Raw genomic sequence first — 11,778 nt, 5'->3', positions numbered from 1 at the left:
AGGCAAGCAATTTGTCTTTGTGGACTCTGCCTGCATGGCTTAGTAGTAGAAGGAAGTTTTTTTGGTTTTGTTTTTTATAATTCAGTTTAATCAATAAACATGTATTTATTGACAGCTTTCTGTGTTAAGTATATCAAAGTTCCCAGTTGAACGTCCAAGATTTTCTTTGTGTAAACTTGGTCTGTAGCTGTCTGACACGCTGGATAGCATCATGCGGAAGACCCGTGATTGTTATTTTTAAAAATCAAGGTTCAGTGGGGCAGTGGTTGTACACACCTTTAATCCCAGCACTAGGGAGGCAGAGACCGGGATATCTCTGAGTTTGAGACGAGCTGGTTGTAATGAGTTCCAGGACAGCCAGTTACAGAAAAATCCTGTCTTGGAAAATACCAAAATTCAAAAATAAATAAATCAGGGTTTAAAACCACCCCAGGGGTAGGACATGGCTAACTTCCAACTGAAACAGCTACACTTATAATTCATTACTTTTGTGTGTTGAATATAGGCACCTAATACTATTAAATCACACAAAGATCAGAACAACTCTTGCAACTCCTGCCATCTTGAGGGATCTAGGGATTAAACTTGGGCCTTCAGGCGTATGTGTGAATACAGGCACCCGTGTGGGGTGTCAGTCTTCACTCTCCACCCTATCAGACTTCTGTTCTTTTGTTTGATATGCCAAGCTACCTACGGGGCCCTCAAGCTGACAGTGCATCTCCCGCCTCTGCGTGCCATCTGGGATTACAAACACTTGAGCTACTTTTGTCCAGCTTTCCCATGGGTTCTGGAGATTCGAACTCGTGTCTTCACACTCGGCAAGAGCAACTTGAGCCATCTCCCAGCCTCACTATTGTAATGGTTTTATTGAGGTATGTGTATGTATGTGGGTATGTACACAAGTGTGGGCACTTGTGGGGCCTGTCAGCGGATGTCCTCTGGAGCTGCAGTGAGCCACTTGTGAGCCACACATCACATGGGTACTGGATTCATCAAGCCTGCCCTCTGCAAGGGTAGTACCTGCTCTTAGATGCCAAGCCATCTCTAGCTCCCCACTCAGGGTTTTCTAATGAACACAAGCTTTCAAAGAACCAGGTGCTAGAATTATAATAAGCATCAGTTAAATGTCTGTACTTGGTACCTTCTGAAAGTGAGGCTACATGTGTAGGTGTGGGGGCTGACCACCACCCTGTACAGTAACTCTGCTACTACATACCTCCTACCTGTCTCTGCAATTGCATTTTAACCAGTCAGGTTTGCAGCCATCATTAACACTCCCTCCCAAACAAATACAAAAATAACCCCTTAGATTCTTTTAGAATTTAGTGCATAGAAGAAAATGAGAATATTGTATAAGCCCATTCATTGTATTATCAAAAATGAAGTCAAGCCTACAAAAACTGTCTCTATGACAATGTGGGGTCTTCTGTACTGACTGTCACGCAGAAGAATCCTGTACTTGGTAAGAGACCCTAAATGCCCATCACCACCTGAGACTCCCACACTTGAGCTGAGGCAGAAAGGACTGCCCTGAGTCTCAGGCCAGCCTCAGTGAAGGGGCCAGAGAATGCCCCATGCAGGCATGAGGACTTGGGTTCAACACTCCGCATCCTGTGCTGTGGCATGCAGACTTAAAATCCCAGTGTTAGGGCAGTGAGACAGGACCCCTTGAGGCCTGGTCAGTCTATCTGAAATGGTAAGCTCAGGTCCATAAGAAACATGTCAGAAAAATTAAAATGGAGGTGATTGAGAAAGACTTGTGACATCAACCTCTGGGCACACACAGCAAGAGCTAAATGGTTCTCTCCAGGAAAGGAAATAGCAGACACATGGTACAAAGCAGTACTTGGTAGCTGAGGTCTTGGTGTCACCACGTTAAAATAAAAACACTGAATTGCCAGGTATGGCAGAAACTTTTACCTCTAGCATTTGGGAGGCAGATTTCTGAGTTCCAGGCAAGCCTGGACTACATAGTGAGATCCTGTTTCAAAACAAAAAACCCAACTCAGCGAACATGTCAAAGGACTGATTTATTTTACAAAAGTCTGCCTTTGAGCTATGGTCACGCTTAGAAGAGCAAAGCTTCAACTCTGGACGTTCATCTGATTTCATTCAAAGCCACTAAAAAAAGAAGAAACATTTAGGGAAAAAACGATGGCATATAAAGGAACTTCTGAAGGAGTTCCCCATCCTGAAGAGTCCCCCCGCCCCATCTGACCCACAACCTGGAGAGGTTCTCCCTCTAAAACCATCCAGAGTTTCTGCTTTACCCTCCAGAAGGGCCAGCTCTGTGTGAAAGCCAAGAGCGTCCCTGCTCGGCTGCCCATTTCCTGCTGTAGCTTAATTACCTGATCATGTGGGCAATGTCCCAGTTAGTCTGTGCTGACAGTGGCCCTTCTATCTCGACACCCTTTTCAGTTACAGTGGCAATTTGAAACTGAAAGAAAGCAAAGCGTGTAATGACCAAGCTCACCTCAAATGCAGAGTCCCACCCGCCCCTGCTTCCTGAGTGCTAGGATTAAAGCCATGTGCCACCATGCCTGGCTCCAGGACTTGTGCCTTTCAGCCCATTTCTCACCCGGTTATACGAACGGGCATCTCGGTAGTACAAAACCCGCATGCAGCGCTCCACCAGCTCCCGCGCCTCAGTCTGACTCAGCACTGGCTGCTTCTCTAGAACTTCTCGAAGCAGAGGCTACAGAGGTGGGCCAAACATTGGAGAGATTAGATAGACACTGGCTTAACAGAAGGCAACCTGCTCCAACCCACAGACACAGGCACCAAAGTGAATGACAGTTCTCTACCCACTGTTTCAAAAGAACTGAGAGTGAGCTTTTTTGTTCGACATTTACTTCTTTTGTATAGGTATGTGCACATGCATGTAGAAGTGAGAATGCAGCTCTCAGGTACTGGTTCTCTCCTCCACCATGCTGATCCCAGGCTGCCTTGAGCCTTGGCAAGTGCCTTAACCCAAGGAGTCTTTGGTTTTTGAAATGGAGTCTTGCTATGAAGCCTAACCTGGTCTGGAACACATGGTGTTCCTGGCCTCAGCCTCCTGTACACTAATATTACAGATATGTACCACCATGCCCAGCTAAGACCCTCTTAAAAGGGGGAGGCCTGGGACTTCCATTCTGTGACAAGACTATTACTCCCATCACTGCTTTTTGTCACTGGAAGGTAATGTAAACATATTCTCCTTATACAAAGAAAATCAGCTGCCCAACCTTAGGATTCCAGCCTGTCTCTTATCAGAATTCCAAGGGAAAAAGATTAACATTGGCTTCTCATCTGTTTCTCTTTTTCCCATTGCTAGGCGCTCTACTTACCTGAGCCAAGTATGCACCATAGCCAGTGGCTAGTGAAGGGGCTTCATAAGCAACACCAAGCATGTCCACATAACCAAGAAAGCTGCAGGGACAAACAGATCAGAGAATTAATTTTATATTTCTTAGCTGTGTCCATGAGGTCTAAATTAAAATATGGGAATTCTCTGGGATCAAAGAGTCTGAGGACGGGAAAGCAGGATGGCTCAGTGGGTGAAAGCACTTGCCAGCAAGCCTGATGACCCAAGTTTGATCTCTAGAATCCACAATGTAGAAAAGATTGGCTCTGTACACACGCACACACTCTGTTAGCACACAAGCACACATACCAAAAGAGGTGTAAAAACCATTCTGTTTAAAGACTGAAGAGAGTACATGGGTGCTAGGTTAGGCGGTCATGGAAGTTATCAAACACCTTTCTCCATCAGCATAGCCTCCAATGACCATGGTGTTCCACAGAGGGTTCATCTTGGAGCGGCGGCTGTACATGGCTCTTGTCAACCATGAATGAATAGCTCTAGGGCTATAGCTGTGTCCATCTCCCAACAGTTCTTCATCAATCCTTAAATACAATTGGTTGAGAAAGCAATGATAACAGAGGTCAGGTTCTCCACCCACCCGTGTTCTACACGCAGTTCTACACTCCCATACCCTCCAATGTCAAAAAGTATTCCAAACATTCACAAGTGTCTCAACAATTACCCAAACTCTCAAGTCCCTCCATCCCACCTTCAGGAATAATAAACGGAAGGTTATCCGCTCCACTTTGAGGCGACTTACACCATCTGGCCGAGAACTTGTTTCAAATACTGGAAATCAGCGTAGTCTCCCGAAGCACCCAGCATAGTGCTGTCGTTGACTCGCATAATACGAGAGATATTGCGGAAACGAGCCAGGGAGCCGTAGGAGCCCAGCATGTCTGCAGCAATCACCACTCCGCCGTCGAACTTCACCCCGAGTACCGATGTCCCAGTCACCATGGGGTTCCTGAAGTGTGAAAAGGGTCTTTGAGAGCGAAGGCCGGCGCCCAGATTGCTGCGGCCCGTGCGCCGCAGGTCCCCATGTCCCGGCCCGCCGCCCATTCCCTCCGCGGTTAGAGCACGACTCACTGGGTCCGAGTGATGGGACCCTCGCAGGACGCGGACGCCGGGTCCATGAGGCCGCTGGGGGTGGACGGGACGCGGTAAAACTGCCCTGGAGCCGGACCCCCGGCCCAGTGGCCAGCCCGTGATTCCCAAAACGCTTCCATCTTAGTCACCACAGGCGAAAGAAATGAAAGCGCTGGCGTCACCGGAAGCGGAAGTGGTCCCTTACCACGCCCCTCTTCTTCCTGCCTGCCGCTTCCGTGAGCCAGGACTCAGAGGCACTATATTGATGAATCCGTTTGAGGAGTCCTGGTCCAGAGTAACCGCTAAGGCTGACAGAAATGCACAACGTCGCATCCCCGTATCCCACTGCAGTCGGGATGCCTAGATCTCAACATTCCGACAATTCAGGAGGAGCAGGCCGTGTGAGACTAGCCCCCGGACCTATTGTCATGTCCTGTTTGGATCAGTATCCAAAACTCTTGAAGAATCACTGAACCCAAGCTCTCTTACAGCTTTACTTCTCAAAGCAGGCCTATGTAGCAGGCATTATCAACCCGTATGATAGATAAGAAGCCGAAACACGAGATACAGTGGTTTACCCCGTTACAATCAATAGAAAGTAGAAAAGACACACATCGAGCAGGAGAGATGGCTCACGTTAATAGCACTCGGGTTCGAATCTGAGTACCAAGTAGTGCCTGACAACCGTCTGTAACTCTAGTTCCAAACGATTCGATACCCTCTTCTAACCCCGAGGACACCAGGCACTTATGTGGTGAACAAGGAGAGAGAGAAAGAGAGGTGGGAGTGGGGGTGGGGGAGGGGGGGAGAGGGGAGGAGAGATAGAATCTCATTTCATGATCTTAGTACGCAGAGGGCTGGAACAGAAGGAATGCCTCCAGTACAAGGCCATTCTGGACTACAGTCTGAGTCTAGGCCAACCCAAACAACGGAGAGACTCTGTACTAAAAGGGGAGTCAGGGTGGGAATAAAAGTGCTTCCTGGTCAAATACTAGGTCTAGAAGAGTTAAATCACCCGGGGCCCACCTTGGAAGATGAAAACCAGGACCTGAAGTTTGTCCTCTGACCTCCACATTCACCCTGAACTCATACACGTGAAATAATAGTGAATAAAACAAGGCAGTGAGTTGGTGCTTTTTAAAAAAGCAAGCTACGCTTATGTCTCCTTGGAACCTGTGGTTGATTGGTCAGCCTGTGGAACCTTGGACGAAACTGAACATTTCTAAGCAAAAGAAAAAAAGAATCCACTGTGAACTAGAGGCAGCAGAGCAATACACACACACATGCACGCATGATAGTATACAAAACAATGGGTTTCACTGCAGCATTTTCATCCCTAGATGACATTTTACTCTGCCCTTACTGGTGCCCATCCCAGTGCCCTTCCCTGTCTTCCTGCTTCCTCTTGCTGCTTTCCTTGCTCCCTCTGTCTAAATAGATCCTGCATGTTTCCACTGACACATGTTCTAATCCTTTACCCCCATCCCTTAAGAGCCTTTCTTTCCTTATGGGCTCTTTTCTGCTTTCCTGACCTAATACACACATACAAATACATCTAGAGTTCACTTACATATACTGATGTTGAGATGCTGACCCAGGACAAGTGGCTGAGGTACATATTTAACATATTGAAGTAGACCTGGCCTCCAGGTTCTCCCAGAATCCCTCAGCCCCTACCTGGCATATCTCACCCTCTACTCTGAACTTTCCAGTTCAGGGGCCAGGATTCTCCTCCCTCCAGAGGCTCTTTCCTATATAATCCAGTCTGAATATTACTTTTGCCTAATATTCTCTTGTCTTTCCTTCAGAGACTCTAGTGTATACAATCTTTTTTTTTAAGATTTATTTATTTATTTATTTATTTATTTATTTATTTATTTTGAGTACATTGTAGCTATCTTCAGTCACACCAGAAGAGGGCATCAGATCCCATTACAGATGGTTATGAGCCACCATGTGGTTTCTGGGAACTGAACTCAGGACCTCTGGAAGAGCAGCCAATGCTATAACCATTGGGCCATCACATGTCGTTACTCTAATTGGTTACAATTCTGTTTAAACTTGAATATTTTCATCTGTATGGCCATAATCTCTCTACTTCACTTATGTGTGAGTCACAGGTATTTTTTTTAATTTATCTTCTACATATGAGAGAAAACATGAAACTTGTTCTGTCTGAAGTGCCATCCATTTTCCTAGAAATAATACAATTTCATTCTTCTCCATGGCTGACTTTGACCCTCTGTGTGGGGTGTGGGGTGTGGTGTGTGTGTGTGTGTGTGTTTCACTCATCAGATGACAGGCCCCAAGGCCGATAGCTCAACTACAGTGAATAGTGTTGCAAAAACTATGGGCATGCAAGTATTTCTTCTGTATTCGGACCTCACTTCCGACAAATACCCCCAAGTGGTATAATTGGATCAGGTCTATTTTATATTGTGTTTTATTGACATTTGTTAGTTATACATAACAATGGGTTTAATTATGGCATTATCATACATGTACACACGTAGTCGAATAATGCCTCATCACTTATTAGCTTCTCATTTGCTGCCCATAAGAACCAATGTCCCCCCCTTTGTCCTCTTCCCAGTTAGTCCCTGAAGTGGAAACTTAAGGGTTCTCTGGAGAGTCAGCTGTGTTGGATGGTGTTTGCTGGGGCAAACACATGAAGGAATGTTTCCTAAAGTGGACATAGGTGAAAGGCTAAGGCAGACTCATGAAGGAACGTTTCACTGAAGCAGACACAGAAGAGAGGATGTTCTGCTAAAGCAAGCATGTGAAAGGACACGTGATGAAGGATTCTTTGCTGACAACATGGATGTATTGATCCACCTTACACTGCGTAGTTGAGCTGCATCTGTCGGGAGTCCATAGAGAAAAACACACCAAAAATTTGTGGTGGTGTGCTGCAGTTTCCTGCAGCTTCCATGGACGTGGGCTGACTGGCCAAGTGGTGTCAGCTGAGACAGACACACGTGCCAAGGCAAGACCCGAGGAGGACACACGCTGTTTTGAAGGAGTATAAAAAGGACAGTGACAGAGGCTGAGCTAGGCCTCTGGTCTTTCTTCTTCGCTGATCTTCACTTTGCTGAGAGAGGCACAGCCGAGAACTTTTCCTGGCATTCCTGTTGGCCCTGGTCCCTCCTGCTGACTTGTGCTGAGTCTGAGGCCTGGCTGTCTCTGCTAGGTCATTTCACCACTGATGCTAACCCAACTCTACTGAACGAGACTGCTGATATATCCATGAAGTGTTTGCAAATGGATCGAGCTGCCGCTGCTAAGCTGTGAACTGAACTGTGATTTCCAGACAACACAGACAGGAGTTGATCCAAAGAACCTTCCTAAACAGGTCCACTTCCCCCCGTATCCTTTCTTTTCCACTACCTCTGGTGGGTCATGGGCTAAAAGGGAGGCTAAAATGTTCAAGAACCATCTTTAATTAAAAGTAGACTTTGAAAAATTAAACTTACAAGTCCCCTTCTACCTTCATGTCTGTATGTTCATGTGTGTAGCCTAATGAGTTTTATTAGGGCTGCTTACTAGAACATGGGTGAGGGGTTATTTATAGGCACATGGACACATTATGTTTACACCACTGAGGGGGGTGGTTGATCTCTTCCTCCCCAAGTGTCAGAGTTACTTTTCTATTGCTGTGAAGAGACACAGGGCCAAGGCAACTTATAAGAGAAAATGTTTATTGGGGACCCCAGTTGTAGACTGTTAGAGTCCATAACCATCATGTCAGGGAACATGGCAGCCGGCCGGCAGGCAGGCAAACAGGGCACTGAGGCAGTAACTGACACTTCACATTTGACCCACAAGTTGAAAGAGAGAAAGAGAGAGCACTAACCAGAAATGACATGGACTTTTGACATCTCAAAGCCTGTGCTGTTTTGAGGGTCTAAGGGAACTCTGACCAACACCTCACAAACAAGTAGCCTACCCATGGCTCTGGGGGTTTCATTTAATAAGCTGTGTAGCTTTATCAGAACATACATAACATCTCAGTTCAAATTCCTTTTTTCTCCTAAGAGTCAGGTTTTGTTTGTTTGATTGCTTGCTTTATGTTCATGGGTGTTTTGCTTGTGTGCTTGCCTGGTGCTCCTGGAGGTCAGAAGAGGGCACTGGGTCTGCTGGAGCTGGAGTTACAGGTGGCAGATGGAGCTCAGGAGCTCGCCACTAAACCTGGGGTTTTCATGAACTCTTCACACGCACTTTCCCGGCAGCTCCATCCCAGCCCCTCACTCCTCCTTATTTTATTTTTAGTACTTCAGCTTTCCTTCAGACTTTTCTGTACATCTTTAATTCTGATTGCCCCTCCTCCAACCCTCTCCCAATCTCCCTGCCCTCCTTAAACCTTTCTACCTCATATTTCTACTTCCACTGTTGCCCACTATGCTTACTAGTTTATACTCTTTTAAAAAATTTTACTGATTTAATATGCATGTTTTCTCTCTCTCTCTCTTCCTTTCTCTCTCTCTCTCTCTCTCTCTCAATGTGTGTGTGTGTGTGTGTGTGTGTGTGTGTACATTGTGTGGAGGTCAAAGGACACCAATCTGTGGTGTCTATTTTCCACCAAGTGGGTTCTGGGAACTGAACTCATATTCATGTTGTAGGTCCTTTACCCTCTGGGCTCTCTCACTGGTCTCATATTCTTAATCGCCACCTGTAAAATGTGAGTTTTCTTGCCCAGCCCAAGCTCCCAAAATAACAACTGTGGCACTCAATTTACAAATACCCTGGCCATAAGCTGTCGCTATTTCCTGTCTAGCTCATATATTAATTATCTCCATATTCTAATCTCAGTTCTGCCACGTGGCTGGATACCTCTGCTCAGCTCCTGTGATTCTGACTCCCTCCATGTTTCAGGGTGTATTTCCCACCTGAATCCCAGAATCCTTTCTGCCTACCTGATGTTCCACCTTCTATTCTATAGTAGGCAATACATACATACATACACACACACATACATAGTATTCAGAAACCTCAGAGACCTACAGAATGTGGCATTTAAAGATGGTTTATTATTTTAAAGCTTTTTTCACAAGACATATCTGCTCCTGGCAACACCCCTATTCAACTATTCACCCCCATTCACCCCCTTCCTATAGGCCATAGGGTTTTTTTATTAATAAGTGACATAACCATATAGTACACAAGAGATTCTCTCTACAATTATCCCTTTTAGTCCAATAAAAGGCTCTTTCTCAGATATCAACTAATAATACAATAATAACAAATTTCTAAAAACTATCAGGTAAGATTGACACTATATGTCCAGTTCGTATGTTTTGGCAAACTTGGAGAAAGCATTCTATTATCTATCCTATCTTGGTGAGTTCAGAGTTCCATACCTACATCAATTTCTATCATAATTTGCATTACCAACCTAAAACATCTTAGATCCTAAACAACTTAAGCTTATATGTGAAACTATAACTATCTAGTCTTCAACCCCATCAGAGACCTGAGAAGAAATACATGTTACCTCAGTTTTCAGGAAGTACAGGCAAGCAGCTTCCAAAATTATAGAAATGACAGAGAGAGCTGACTGTCTGGACAGTTACCCTAAATCCTCCGAGTCATAGGAATGTCATCTCCAGCCTTCTGGCCCGGATTCTCTGACAGACTTTCTGTGAAGCAGGAGCTATGAAGGACTGGCTGTCTTGTCCATGTAAATGCTGCAGTCCACTTCCCTGCATCGTGTTTGTCCAATTTGGACACCATACTGTCAGCAGTTGAAGCAAGGGCAGGTTCTTGCCCAGTAGCAGCTGGCCGTATCTGAAGCAAGCTCCATAAAGAGATTCTTCAGTGCTCATCTTCTTCCTTGAAGTTGAATAGGGGTGTTACCAGGAGTAGATATGTCTTGCTATGTATCTATCTATCTATCTATCTATCTATCTATCTATCTGTCTATCTATCCATCACACGTCTGAACAGGCAGATATTGCTTGTTTCTAGCTGTTTACTATCTGTTCAACCTAGGAAGCATGTTTTGTGATAACTAGTCTAGTATCTAACATGACTATGAGCTTGACTGACTATTAACTTGCATTACTTACTTATCCTAAACAGTTTGTGATAGCAGCTTATAAAGGACTGGAACTATTATTTAAATGAACTGCATAGGTCCAATACCTTATACAAAGAGTTGAGACATGATATACAGTATGTTGTAATAAAAATAACCTTAATTTTTGTATAAATATACAAAGATTAATATCAATGTAAACAAAATATAACTTCAATTCTGTATCAATTTACAAAATCCATACCAATGTAAGATTATTGGCTTATAGACTACCTTTTGGTTTAAGAGTATATTTAATAATCTATCCTTTTTCCTATTATTCCTATATTATTCCTATACCCCCTTTCTCTTTTCAACCCTTCTCCTACATAGGAAAGAAAGAAATATAGAGAAAATAGAGAGAAATCCTTAAGTCTTACCTCCTATACCTATTCTCTCCCTGATCAAGACCATTTAACAACTTGAAAACAACCCCTCTAAACAACAACAAATATTCATAACCCATTGAATGACCAAAAATATTCACCCTGCCTCTTGGAAATGGGGGGTGTCATTCTCTTAAAATTGCTTCCTGCTGATTTGAGGCATTGCTTTCCTTTTTGGGGAGCCCAAGGGAAATTGGAAAAATGGTCAAGTCTTAAGAAAGTAAGTTGTAGGGTGGGGAACATGAGGAACCACTAAAAAGGCCTAGATGCCAGGGATGCAGGAGGCTCCCAGGACCCAATGGGGATGACATTAGACAAAATACCCAACAGCAGGGAGATAGAACCTGAAGAGACCACCTCCAGTAGATAGACATGGCTCCCAGTGGAGGGATGGGCCCATCCACCCATCTAAAACTTTTTAACTCAGAATTGTCCCTGTCTAAAGGAAATGCAGGGACAAAAATGGAGCAGAGGCTAAAGGAAAGGCCATCCAGAGACTATCCATTCCATTTGCAGACACCAAACCCCCATACTATTGCTGATGCCAGGACGTGCTTGCAGACAGGAGCCTGGTATGGCTGTCCTCTGAAAGGCTCTGCCAGCACCTGACTAAGACAGATGCAGACACTCACAGCCAACCATTGAACTGAGCCCAGGATCTCAATGGAAGAGTTATGGGAAGGGCTGAAAGAGATGAAGGGGATTGCAACTCCATAGGACAAGAATATCAAGCTCCCAGGGACTAAGCCATCAACTGAAGAGTATACAGGGGCAGATCCATGGCTCCCACTACATATGTAGCAGAGGATGGCCTTATCTGGCATCACTGGGAGGGTAGGTGCTTGGTCCTGTGGAGACTTAATGCCCCAGAGAAGGAGGATGCT

At 44.9% G+C, this 11,778-nt stretch overlaps 1 protein-coding gene across 1 annotated transcript; it reads right to left on the bottom strand.

The window, feature by feature from the left end:
• Positions 1-2,011: 2,011 nt before the first annotated feature.
• Psmb4 (proteasome subunit beta 4) lies at positions 2,012-4,619 on the bottom strand. Its single transcript, XM_028789758.1, has 7 exons — positions 4,436-4,619; positions 4,107-4,313; positions 3,742-3,888; positions 3,330-3,411; positions 2,579-2,695; positions 2,349-2,437; positions 2,012-2,121 (listed from the first exon to the last, which is right to left on the bottom strand). Exons 1-7 carry the CDS (start codon positions 4,573-4,575, stop codon positions 2,109-2,111), a joined length of 795 nt encoding a protein of 264 aa, XP_028645591.1. The 5' UTR covers positions 4,576-4,619; the 3' UTR covers positions 2,012-2,108.
• Between the last annotated feature and the right edge of the window lie 7,159 nt (positions 4,620-11,778).

This window comes from Grammomys surdaster, unplaced genomic scaffold, assembly GCF_004785775.1.
Source record: "Grammomys surdaster isolate TR1022 unplaced genomic scaffold, NIH_TR_1.0 125849, whole genome shotgun sequence".
In the NCBI taxonomy this organism is placed as follows: Eukaryota; Metazoa; Chordata; class Mammalia; order Rodentia; family Muridae; genus Grammomys; species Grammomys surdaster.
This window is presented reverse-complemented; position numbering and strand designations above follow the sequence as displayed.

What these genes read in the sequence shown, in the direction of transcription:
- Psmb4 (XM_028789758.1), bottom strand. Translation starts at nt 4,575, where the DNA reads ATGGAAGCGTTTTGGGAATCACGGGCTGGCCACTGGGCCGGGGGTCCG. An exon ending in GGCTATGCTGATGGAGAAAG is followed by an intron (nt 3,412 to 3,741) that starts GTGTTTGATAAC and finishes TTGTCCCTGCAG; the next exon opens with CTTTCTTGGTTATGTGGACA. An exon ending in ATGCCCGTTCGTATAACCGG is followed by an intron (nt 2,438 to 2,578) that starts GTGAGAAATGGG and finishes GCTTTCTTTCAG; the next exon opens with TTTCAAATTGCCACTGTAAC.